Source organism: Macaca nemestrina, chromosome 15, assembly GCF_043159975.1.
Source record: "Macaca nemestrina isolate mMacNem1 chromosome 15, mMacNem.hap1, whole genome shotgun sequence".
Classification (NCBI taxonomy): Eukaryota; Metazoa; Chordata; class Mammalia; order Primates; family Cercopithecidae; genus Macaca; species Macaca nemestrina.
Window position 1 is genome coordinate 109,196,754 of NC_092139.1, and position 12,871 is coordinate 109,209,624.

The following is a 12,871-nucleotide window of genomic DNA, read 5'->3' on the forward strand; positions in this document are numbered from 1 at the left end:
TTCTTTTTTTTTCTTTTTTGAGACGGAGTTTCCCTCTGTCACCTAGGCTGGAGTGAAGTGGGGTGATCTTGGCTCACTACAACCTCTGTCCCCGGGTTCAAATGATTCTCCTGCCTCAGCCTCCTAAGTAGCTGGGATTATAGGTGCCCGCCACCACGCGTGGCTAATTTTTGTGTTTTTAGTAGAGACGGGGTTTCACCACGTTGGACAGGCTGCTTTCAAATTCCTGACCTCAGGCAATCCGCCTACCTTGGCCTCCCAAAGGGCTGGGATTACAGGTGTGAGCCACTGCACCCGGCCTCTTGCTATCATTTCTTTGGATTCATTTATTCTTCTCTGGTAACAAGGTACCCTTGAAGGTTATTATTCATAGTTTAAAATTAACTAATACAGATTACAGGCTCATGCCTGTAATCTCTGCTTTGGGAGGCTGAGGCAGGAGGATCGCTTAAGGCCAGGAGTTTGAGATCAGCCTGGGCAATGTAGTAAGACCTGTTGCTACAAAAAAATAAAATTAAAAGAATTAGGGCGGGTGCGGCAGCTCACGCCTGTAATTCTAGCACTTTGGGAGGCTGAGTCAGGTTTATCACCTGAGGTCAGGAGTTCAAGACCACCCTGACCAATATGTAGAAACCCTATCTCTACTAAAAATACAAAAATTAGCAAAGTGTGGTGGCGTGCACCTGTAGTCCCAGTTACTTGGGAGGCTGAGACAGGAGAATTGCTTGAACCCGGTAGGCAGAGGTTGCAATGAGCCAAGATCATGCCATTGCACTTCAACCTGGGCAACAGAGTAAGACTCCCTTAAAAAAAAAAAAAAAGGAAAGAAAAACATATTGGGAGGTCGAGGCGGGCAGATCATGAGTTTAAGAAATAGAGACCATCCTAACCAACATGATAAAACCCTGTCTCTACTAAAAATACAAAAATTATCTGGGCGTGGTGGTGGACACCTGTAGTCCCAGCTACTCAGGATGCTGAGACAGGAGAAGTGCTTGAACCCAGGAGGTGGAGGTTGCAGTGAGCCGAGATTGCACCACTGCATTCCAGCCTGGCGACAGAGCAAGGCTCTGTCTCAAAAATAAGTAAATAAATAAATTAATTAAATAATTGGGTGTAGTAGTGTGTGCCTGTAGTCCCAGCTACCGAGGAAGCTAAGGTGGGAGGATCATTTGAGCTCAGGAGTTTCAGACTGCAGGGAAGTATGATCTTGCCCCTGCACTCCAGGCTGGGCAACTGAACAAGACACTGTCTCTTAAAAAAAAAAAAAAAAAAAATTAACTAATACAGATCCCACCATAACAATCATTCATTTATTGCTGTGTAACAAATTGCCCCCAAACTTAAAAGCTTAAAACAACAAGCATTTATCTCATATTTCTGTGGGCCAGGAATTTGGGAGTGGCTTGGCTGGGTGGTTCTGGCTTGGGGACTCTCCAGAAGTTGCAGGGAAGATGTCAGCTGGGGCTAGCCATCTGACAGGTTGAACCGGGGCTGGAGCATTCGCTTGCAAGGTGGCTCACTCACACCTGGCAAGGTGGTGCTGGTTATCGGCAAGAGGCCTCTGTTGCTGTCTTGGTGGGCCTCTCCCAGGATTGCTTAGCAACATGGAGACTGTCTTGCCCTAGAGCAATCCAAGAGAGAGAGCAAGCCAGGCAGAAGCTGTTCTTTTTATGACCTAGTCTCGAAGTCCCATAGTATCACTTGTCACATTCTATAAAGTAGAATTAAGTCTGCCACATATTCAAAGGCAGGGTAATGGCTGGGCATGGTGGCTCATGCCTGTAATCCCAGCACTTTGGGAGGCCGAGGCGGATGGATCACTTGAGATCAGGAGTTCAAGACCAGCCTGGCCAACATGGTGAAACCCTGTCTCTACTACAAATACAAAAATTAGCCCTGGGCATGGTGGCACGTGCCTGTAATCCCAGCTACTGGGAAGCTGAGGCAGGAGAAGCTGAAGCTTGAACCCAGGAGGCAGCGGTTTCAGTGAGCTGAGACCCCACCACTGCACTCCCACCTGTGCCACAGAGCGAGACTCTGTCTCAAAAAAAAAGGTGGGAGGGGAATTAGGCACCACCTTTTGAAAGGATGAGGAAACATCCAAAGCCCAAGTGCAGGATTTTCCTCATTCATTCCTCCCTCTGACCCACAGATGTTTGTTGAATCTCCAGTATGTGCCAGGTAGTCCAGACATAGAGATGAGTAAGATAAATAAGGCTTGATCTCAGCTCTCAAGAAGCTTATAGTGCAGGTAGACTAATAGCTCCGGTTTGGGTAGTGTTTTCCAGCTTAATGAGCACTTTCACTTCACGGTCTCAATTAACCTTCCCAGACCCCTGTGTGATCACCAGAGCTGGGTATATCCCTATTTTCTATCTCCTCTGGGTTTTAGACAATGAGGGCTTTTCTTATGTTGATATACCTTACATGATAGAAGTTGACTTTGATCTCAGCGATTTTTGCCTGTAAATCCCTTGCACTTTGTTCCTACCCCAGGCTGTGTTCCTTGTGGCTGCTTTGTCATCCCCTGTGCTGCAGATGAGGAAGCTGAGGCTGCAGTTACTGAACAGCTCTTGACACTTTAATTCCTGGATTTTTTTCACCATACTGAGCTGCCCTCGGGGATGGACTCTCCTAAGTGCTCCATTGACAATGGCTGTCATGTTTATTCTTGCAGAAAGCTCTGGGTGTGCGGCAGTACCATGTGGCCTCAGTCCTGTGCCAACGAGCCAAGGTGGCGATGAGCCACTTTGAGCCCAACGAGTACATCCACTATGACCTGCTAGAGAAGAATATTAACATTGTTCGCAAACGGTAAGGCTGCAGATGGGAGGCGGTGACTACTCAAGCGCACTGTGTCTGCTGCCTGCCCCTGTCAGGCAGCGAAGAGGTGTTTCGTGAAGGATGGTTGGCGATGGTGGCAGGGTCAAGGTATTCAGGGTGCAAAGGTTTCTGCTGAGGAAAGGCATTCCAGATCAGTGTTGTAACTTCTGCCCTCTCTGCCAAGGGATAATCTGTGTTATCAAGAACCCTCTAGATGTGAACCATAGCCAGGTCTCAGGGACACTTTGGTGCTATAACCTGAACCTCCCAACCTTTTCAGGGCAGGCTGCTGACCCTCAGCCTGCCCTCTGGAAGCCACCAGGCCCAGTGCCTGGAGAATCATCTTCTATTTCCTCTTCAGTACACAGGCACAGAGGAGAGCTGAGGTCTGGGACCCAGAAGATAAATTAAGATGGGACCTTTTTTATTTTTTTGAGGCAGAGTCTCTCCCTGTTGCCCAGACTGGAGTGCAGTGGTGTGATCTTGGCTCACTGCAACCTCTGCCTCCCAGGTTGGAACGATTCTTATGCCTCAGCTTCCTGAGTAGCTGCAATTACAGGCATGCCACCACGCCCGGCTAATTTTTGTATTTTTAGTAGAGATAGGGTTTTGCCATGTTGCCCAGGCTGGTCTCAAATTCTTGAGCTCAAGCAATCTGCCTGCCTCGGCCTCCCAAAGTCCTGGGATTACAGACGTAAGCCACTGCACCTGGTGTATTTTATTTTATTTTATTATTTTATGTTTTATATTATGTTATTTTATTTTTTGAGACAGAGTCTCACTCTGGTCCAGGCTAGAGTATAGTGGTGCAATCTTGGCTCACTGCAACCTCTGCCTCCCAGGTTCCAGCAATTTTCATGCCTCAGCCTCCCAAGTAGCTGGGACTACAGGGACGCACCACCATGCCTGGCTAATTTTTTGTACTTTTGTAGAGATAGGGTTTCATCATGTTGGCCAGGCTGGTCTCAAACTCCTGACCTCAGGTGATCCACCTGCCTCAGCTTCCCAAAGTGGTGGGATTACAAGTGTGAGCCACTGCACCCAGCTGGAACTATTTTTTTTTTTTTTTTTTTAAGATAGGGTCTCACTCTCTTGCCCATACTGGAGTGTAGTGGCATGATCACAGCTCACTGCAACCTCAACCTCCTGGTTTTGAGTGATCCTCCCACCTCGGCCTCCTGAGTACCCGGGACTACAGGTGTGAGCCACCATGCTCGCCTAGTTTTTTTATTTTTTTGTCAAGATGGAGTATCGCCATATTGCCACTGATCTCGAATTCCTGGGCTCAAACTGTTCTCTCACTGTGCCTCCCAAAGTGCTGGGATTACAGGCGTGAGCCACGGTGCCTGGCCTAAGGTGGGATCTTGAGCATGTCTTTTTTCTGGGCCTCATTTTTCTCACTTGGTAAAATGGCAGTCAGCTCTGCCCTGCAGTCCTGTGTGCCAGGTCCTGGGCTAGATGCTGCCACCAAAAGGATGAATAAGGTACCACAAAGGATGAGGAGTTGGGGCTGGCAATGCACACCAGCCCACACTCCCACACTTGCACCTTGCTCTTCATCAGGCATGAAGGAGACCTGTCATAGAGGTTTGCTTTGATTGATTGGAACTGCAGATTTGCAGGTTTGATTTGATTGATTGAACAACTGCAGACAGGGCTGTGCCCTTGCCTGCCTGGTGGCTTCTTTGATACTGACAATGGTGATCCTGGGAGAGAACAAATCTGAGTCTACCCATTGGGCAGCTGAGGCTCAGCTGGAGAAGGAACCTGCCCACAGCCACGCGGTGCATGAGTGGTGGTGTCTTGTCTTTGTATCCCCCAGTGCTCTAACCACTGCCCCATACTCCCTTTCTCATGCCACTTTGCTTTCTATCTACTGGTATCCCCACTTCAGTTTTAAGGGTAGGGACTTCCTTAATCTGGATCTCCAACAGCCTCCAACACAGCATCATCTAATTATGGTAAAAGACCTATTAATTGTTTGTCAAAGACGGCTGTGACAGAAGAACCCACTTCGTTGTCCAGTCTGGCCTAGGTACTCGACACACATTATTTCTGTTCTCAACAACCCCTGTGAGTTGTTACTCTCCATCTCTGCCCCCCACCATTTTGCAGGTAACAAAATTGAAGGTCAGATTGGGGAAATACCCTAAGGCCATACATGTATTGAATGACTGACCCCACACTCAAGCCCGTATCTCTCTCACTCCAGTGCCTCCCAGGGCTTGTTCTTGTGGGTTTCTTCTGGGCTTCATGTTAGAATCACCTAGGAAGCTTTAAAAATGATGGACACCTGAGTCCTACTCCCAGCAATTCTGATTCAAGCGGTCTAGGCATTGCTATTCAAAATGTGGTCCGTGGGCCAGCAGCATTGGCATCACCTAGGAGCTTGTTAGAATTCCAGCATCTTAGACCCCACTTCAGACCCACTGAGTCAGAACCGGCCATTTAACAGGATCACCGGGGGCTTGTGTGCCCATCAAAATGTGAGAAATACTGGCCGGTTCCCCAGCAGGTCCCAGAGTGCAGTCAGGACGAAGAACCACGGTCCCTGTCAATATAGGACCTTGTATTTATTCTTGGAGCTTTCAGACCGCTGCTCGGTGGAAAAGTGATAGATTTTTCTTTAGTCTGTAAAACACTTCCACCTTGCTTTCATCAGGTGTGAAGGAGAACTGTCATAGAGATTTGCTTAGTTGTTGTTTTTGTTTGTTTTTGTTTTAGACTGAGTCGCACTCTGTCACCCATGCTGGAGTGCAGTCACATAATCTCGGCTCACTGCAGCCTCCACCTCCTGGACTCAAGCGATTGTCCTGCCTCAGCCTCCTAAGTAGCTGGGCTGACAGGTGTGCGTCCCCATGCCCAGCTAATTTTTGTATTTTTAGTAAAGATGGGGTTTCACCATGTTGACCAGGCTGGTCTCGAACTCCTGACTTCAAGTGATCCACCTGCCTCGGCCTCCCAAAGTGCTGGGATTACAGGTGTGAGCCACTGCGCCTGGCATTTTTTTTGTTTTTTTGAGACAGAGTCTCACTCTGTCACCCCCAGGCTGGAGTTCAGTTGCGTGATCTCGGCTCACTGCAAACTCCGCCTCCTGGGTTCATGCCATTCCCCTGCCTCAGCCTCCCGAGTAAGGAGTAGCTAGGACTATAGGCACCCGCCACCACGCCTGGCTAATTTTTTGCATTTTTAGTAGAGATGGGGTTTCACTGTGTTAGCCAAGATGGTCTCGATCTCCTGACCTCGTGATCCGTCCACCTCGGCCTCCCAAAGTGCTGGAATTACAGGCATGAGCCACCGCGCCCGGCCCTTTTTTGTTTTTTTAATTTATAAAAAAAAAAAAAAATTTAAAAGATGGGGTTGCCCAAGCTGGTCTTGAACTCCTGGGCGCAAGTGATCCTCCTGCCTTTGGCCTCCCAAAGTGTTGGGATTACAGGCCTGAGCCACGGTGCCCAGCAAGAGGTTCACTTTGAGATAATTGACAGAAGAATATTATTCACCATTTAGTTTTTGCATTAAACAATTAATAACAACAACAAAATACTCTTTAAGGCACTGGGAGCTTTTTAGGTTTTAATTTTATCATTAAAATTGACAACGACAACAATATTTTTCCTTTGCTTATTTTTTTTCCAAACTTGCTTAACCAGAAAAGTCCAATAACTTTTTTTTTCATTTTCGTTTTCTTTTTTTTTTTTTAAGTCAAATAACTTTTAACATTTTCCAGATTAGTACAGATGAGGATTGTTCTCTGTTTTCTCTTTTTTGTTTGTTTGAAACGGATTCTTGCTGTATTGCCCAGGCTGGACTGCAGTGGTGCGATCTCGGCTCAGTGCAACTTCTGCCTCCCGGGTTCAAGTGATTCTCCTGCTTCAGCCTCACGAGTAGCTGGGATTACAGGCGCCTGCCACCATGTCCAGCTGATTTTTGTATTTTTAGTAGAAACGGGGTTTCACCATGTTAGCCAGGATGGTTTCAATCTCCTGACCTTGTGATCCACCTGCCTCAGCCTCCCAAAGTGCTGGGATGACAGGTGTGAGCCACCACGCCCGGCCTGTTCTCTCTTTTCATTGTTGCCGCAGAGCAGGTCTCAACAAGGTGGGGGGTGGTCAGTTTTGTCCCCTAGGGCCCATTTGGTGATGTCTAGAGATATTTTTGGTTGTCATAACTTGGCTGGGGTTGGGGCTTACTGTTACCCAATGGGTGACCAGGAATACTACCAAGCATCCTGCAGCGCACAGGGCAGCCCCACAACAAAATAATCCTCCAGCCCAGACAGGTTCACCGTGCCCTGGCTGCGAAACCCTGACACAGAGAAAGAGGGCAGAGGTGAGGCTATGCTAAAAAGAATTATATTCTAGCCGGGCGTGGTGGCCTATGCCTGTAATCCCAGCACTTTGGGAAGCTGAGGCAGGTGGATCATTTGAGGCCAGGAGTTTGAGACCAGCCTTGCCAACATGGTGAAACCCTGTGTCTACTAAAAATACAAAAAAATTAGTCGGGCATGGTGGCGAGCACCTGTAATCCCAGCTACTTGGCAGGCTGAGGCAGGAGAATTGCTTGAACCCAGGAGGTGGATGTTGCAGTGAGCCGAGACCACGCCACAGCACTCCAGCCAGAGTGGTGTCTCTGGTGACAGAGGAAGAGACTCTGGCTCAAAAAATAAAAATAGAAAAAAAAAATTCTAAGAATTTTTTAGAAGGCCAAGGGACTTGCTGGGGGACTCTTCTTCCACCTTGGGTCGCTGACAGAAGGAGTCTAAGTGTGTTCTTGAGAACTGGATCTGTGTCATCTGGAGAGCAGAGGGACAGATGGACATGAAGACCCATTTTGTCATCTTTAGTTAATCCTCAGGGACATTCAGTGATGAACTCATCCTAAAACTTCAGCATCATTGAGCTTTTTTATATAGCTTCAATCATTTGCTTCCAAGGTCTTGGGTTTTTAAGCCCATTTGTTGTCTCCCTCGGGGCCCAGAAGGAGGGGCTGTGCTGCCTGCAGTGAGTCATTGCCCGTACACCAGTTTTGGCAGTGCTGCCGCATTCGGCGCAGGCCGTACCTCAGGCTAGTGCTATTTTTATTCGTAGAGATGCTCAGAATCACCAGTCTGCTGTTGCCAGCAGATCCAGCACCTTAGAGATTTTTGTGTGTTTTTTTTGAGGTAGGGTCTTGCTGTGTTACCCAGGCTGGAGTGCAGTACAGTGGTTCGATATGGCTCACTGCAGCCTTGACCTTCTGGGGTCAATCCATTCACCACCTCAGCCTTCCAAGTATCTGGGACTATAGGCACATGCCACCATCCATGCCTGGCTTCTTTTTATATTTTTTATAGAGGTGGAGTTTTGCCATGTTGCCCAGGCTAGTCTCGAACTCCTGGACTCAAGTGATCCGTCCGCCTCGGCCTCCCAAAGTGCTACGATGCTGGTCGTAAGCCACCACACCCAGCTGGGAACTCTTACTTTGAAGAGGTTGGGTAAACTTAGGGGTGAGGGACTGGAACCCAGCTTGCAGAAGGAAGTTTCTCTGCCTTCTCAGCATGCATATTGATGATAACAATAACGATAAATGAGAAAGGACGAGGTGGCTCACACCTGTAATTCCAGCTCTTCAGGAAGATCACTTGAGCCCAGGAGTTCAAGACCAGCCTGGTCAATATAATGAGAACCCATTTCTACTAAAACAAAATAAATAAATAAATAAAATTAGCCAGTGTGGTGGTACGTGCCTGTAATCTCAATTACTCAGAGGCTGAGCTGGGAGGATCGCTTGAGCCTGAAAGGTTAGGCTGCAGTGAGCTACAATTGTGCCACTGCACTCCAGCCTGGGTGACAGAGCAAGACCCTGTCTCAAAATAATAATAATAATGAAAATGGAACATTTCACCGTGTACCGGCCCCATTCCAGGTTCCAGGTGTGGAGACACTGTGTAGATTAGCGTCAGGAGCACAGCTGTAGGGCCACACTGATGCCTCCTCGTGGTCCAGCTGTGCCCCTCGCTGACTTCGCGGTCTGGAGCAAAGCTCCTCTGTCTGTCTGTGCTGCAGCTTCCTCATCTGTGCTGTGAGGATAAAATGAGTTTTATACATGAAAATGCTTAGGATAATGCTGAGCTGAAAGTAAATTCTACGATAACGCTGGTCTCTAGTGACAGAAAGCCCACCAGTGGTGGCAAAGGGTTGGGAGGGAGTTACCAAGGTTGGGGAAACTTGAAGGAGAGATGGATATGGTCCATATCTTGATTGTGGTGCTGGTTTTTACAGGTGTATACAGTGTCAAAACTTAGCAAATTGTGTACCTTAAATATGCAGTTTATTATATGCCAATTATACCTCAATCAAGCGGTTTAAAAATGGAGCGCTATAGAAGTGCAAGCTGTTATCTCATCCCAGCGCAAGCCCTGGACTTTAGAGATGGGCTGGCTGAGCTCACTGATGACAGCAGTTGCTTATCTTGTTAAATAGTGGCTTCAGTAATAGGTCAGGTTTGGGCTTTTTTGTTTGTTTTTATTAGAGACAGCATCTCGCTCTGTTGCTCAAGCTGGAGTGCAGTGGTGTGATCATGGCTCACTGCTGCCTTGATCTCCTGGGCTTAAGTGATCCTCCCCCCTCAGCCTCCTGCATAGCTGGGACTACAGGCACGCATCACGCTGCCTGGCTTTTTTTTTGAGACGGAGTCTCGCTCTTTCGCCCAGGCTGGAGTGCAGTGGCGTGATCTTGGCTCACTGCAAGCTCCGCCTCCCGGGTTCACCCCATTCTCCTGCCTCAGCCTCCCAAGTAGCTGGGACTACAGGCGCCCGCCACCGCACCTGGCTATTTTTTTGTATTTTTAGTAGAGACGGGGTTTTACTGTGTTAGCCAGGATGGTCTTGATCTCCTGACCTCGTGATCCACCCACCTCGGCCTCCCAAAGTGCTGGGATTACAGGCGTGAGCCACTGCGCCCGGCCTCATTCTATTTTTTATAGAGACGTAGTGTCACTCTGTTGCCCAGGCTGATCTTGAACTGGCCTCAAGTGATCCTCCTGCTTTGGTCTCCCAAAGTGCTAAGATTACAGGCGTGAGCCACCACACCAGGCCCCAGGTCAGGGTTTAACTCAGAGCTTCTGATTCCCAGTCTGAAACTTTTTTCTGGGCCTCAAACAATAGGACAGAGACTGTTGGGTGTGGGTCAAACTCTGCTCCTCCCTAGGAAGGAAGTCTCAAGCTTGGCCTAGGCTTTGAGAATTCTCGGGGGCAGAGGGTAAGGTCCGACAGGGGCTGTTGTGGCAGGCAGGACGGCTGAGCTGTTGTGTGGGTGCAGCCAGGAGTCAGCGGGAACGTTGAGCCTGGTAGGGAGAGTGGACCCGCACAGAGCTTGGTCTAGATGGGTGGGAGGCTTGGCGGGAGAAGACGGTTGACTCCTGACAGGACTGGACCCCAGGGCAGGTTTGGATTGCCATTTGGGCTCTGAAGAGGAAGGGAGGGCTAGAGTCTCTGGGGAAATGGGGTCTAGGAAGAGGAGGAGCAGTGAGAGGCCGGTGGCAGTGACCGGGTCTCTGTTCTTGAAAACTGACAGATACTCCTGTCTATGTCCAGAGCTAATGGGCAAAGCTTTAGTGTCATAGTTGGGTAGCCAGGCATCCCAGGCCTGAGGTGTGGAGGGCTGGAGATGGTGGACAGGGGGGACAAGTAAAGGGGATGCTGGTCCTGATTCCCTGTGCCTTAGTGGGGCTGAGGGCACAGAGGGAAGTAGCAAAATCTATCTGTGAACTTGATCACTCTGCTGAGCCTATTTCTTCTTGGTGGTTTTGTTAAATGGCGAGAATGATGAGATATGCATGTTACGGGGACTTAGTAGATCATAGCAGTTACTATGCTGGGAAAGCCAGGATCCTTTGAAAAGAACCAGCGCTGCCCTCCTGTGATGTCCTTCACTTACTCACCAAGTAATTGTGGAGCACCTAACAAGTGCCAGGTGCTGCGGGAGGTGAGGAGGTGGCACACTGAGCAGGACCCAGCTGTCCCCACCCAAGTGGAACGTGAGGTCCTGAGTTCAGGCTCCCTGACCCTGGCCACTGTTGAGGTTGCCATGTGGACTGAGAGGGAGAGGCAGGGTGGGAGGAGGCCGTGCAGCTGACACCAGGTCACCCTTTTGCTCTTCTCCCACCAGGTTGAACCGGCCGCTGACCCTCTCGGAGAAGATCGTGTATGGACACCTGGATGACCCTGCCGGCCAGGAAATCGAGCGGGGCAAGTCGTACCTGCGGCTTCGGCCGGACCGTGTGGCCATGCAGGATGCGACGGCCCAGATGGCCATGCTGCAGTTCATCAGCAGCGGGCTGCCCAAGGTGGCCGTGCCGTCCACCATCCACTGTGACCATCTGATTGAGGCCCAGCTCGGGGGTGAGAAAGACCTGCGCCGGGCCAAGGTGAGTGGAAGGTGGCCTTGGGGGCGGGCAAGTGGGCAAGACTGGGCGAGAGGCCTCACTCTCACACTGGAGCAAACCAGGGCATTGCCTGCAAATTCTCACAGTTCTTTGGATTGGTCTGCTTTTAAAACTTGAGTTTACTTTTTACTCTTTCTAAAACTACCACTTGCTCATTGTGTTAAAAAATACAGAAGAAGCCCAAAGAAAGTAAAAGTCATCCTTGACTTTCCCACACTACAGGTTCTTTTTCTGTCCTGTTGGAAGATGATTGAATCCTGCCAGGTGCCCTGGAAGGGGCTCTGGAAGGCGTCCCTGTCTGCCTGAGCAGTGAGGGGCGCATCTTAGCACAGTTTGCCAGCATCCCATCTGCACCCACTCCCGCTCTCCTCTGACCTTCCGAGGACCCTGTCCGGGAGGTAGGCCTGCTAGGGTCACTATTTGTACATTTGAGGCGGCAGTGGCACCATACTTGAGTTCTGTAACTACATGAGGGCACGATTAGGGCTCAGTGCTGATCTTGGCTCCCACTCTGGTGCTCTCTCACTGAGGAACCTCCTGTGGGGACCATTCTTCTTGAGTTTCGCTTAACTACATGGGGGTGGCTGTATGCCACACCGAAGCTTTTCCCCACCCTTCTATGAAATCGAGTTCCTGCTCCTTCTCCCAGGCTCAGCTTGTGGGAGTCTACTCTTTGTGGCAGCCTACTCTTGGCAACAGCGGGCCACTCTCTCCCAGCTCTGGGCCTCTGCACTCTCCAGCCCCTGCAGTGGGAGTGAACCCCCTCACGGGGAGGGGCGTTGGCAGGAGCTGAATGCTGGCAGAGCTGCGGCCTGTGGGCATGCGATTGAAAGTGCTCTGGCTCCCGGGGTCAGCATGGCTCGGAGCCTCCCAGACCCATGGGAAACACTCAGGGCGGCGCTCTCACTCAGGCCCTCTCTTCTACCCTGGCCCCCTGGTGTGTGTCCTGGCTCCACAGTGGCTCTTTCCACTCAGCTGAAAGGACAGTCCTGCCTGCCGGCTGGCGGTTTCCACATTAGCAGCAACGCTGGTGGGGGTAATGTTACAGGAGCTCCCACAGTGCCGGGAGCTGCACATGGCCAGGAACGTGGGTCCTCTTCAGCCCTGGGGACAGCTGCCCACAGCAGGGCCACTGCCTTCAGGGGCTGGCCCTCTGCTTGCTTTATGGGCTCAGAGTCAACCTTCTGGAGATGAGATTCACGGTCATAGGATTCAGAGCTCATTCCCTCATGCATTCAACAAACTGAACATTCTTCATGTGTGCCAGGCACTGGGCTAGGTACTGAGGTTCAGTGTGTTCAAGTCAGGCAGGGGCCCTGCCTTCAGGGATCTGCTTGGAGGGGTGGATGCTAAACAGTGGCCGAGGTAGGTAGCTGCAGATCTGGGTGTGTGTTAGGAAGAGAAAGTGCAGGACTTGGTCAGTGTAAAAAAGAGGTCTAATTTAGATGTTGGGGGAAAGAGAGAGCTTCTTTGAGGATGTGACAGATAACCTGAGGACTGAACATATGAGTTGCATTGACTGGAGCAAGAACATGCTAGAAAGAACAGCATTTGCAAAGGCCCTGGGGCAGGAAGGAACTTGATGCTTTTGTGGCAGTGAGAGGGGGACTGTAGTGCTGGG

The 12,871-nt window shown here is 49.9% G+C and overlaps 1 protein-coding gene across 3 annotated transcripts in view; it reads left to right on the forward strand.

Moving 5' to 3' along the window:
- Positions 1-12,871, forward strand: part of LOC105464375 (aconitase 2) — a 59,872-nt gene that overhangs the window by 26,964 nt on the left and 20,037 nt on the right. For all 3 annotated transcript variants that reach the window (XM_011712210.2, XM_011712211.3, XM_071080648.1), the window contains exons 2-3: positions 2,681-2,817; positions 10,974-11,232. In XM_011712210.2, the coding sequence (XP_011710512.1) occupies positions 2,681-2,817; positions 10,974-11,232 (396 nt within the window). The remainder of the gene's footprint in view (positions 1-2,680; positions 2,818-10,973; positions 11,233-12,871) is intronic.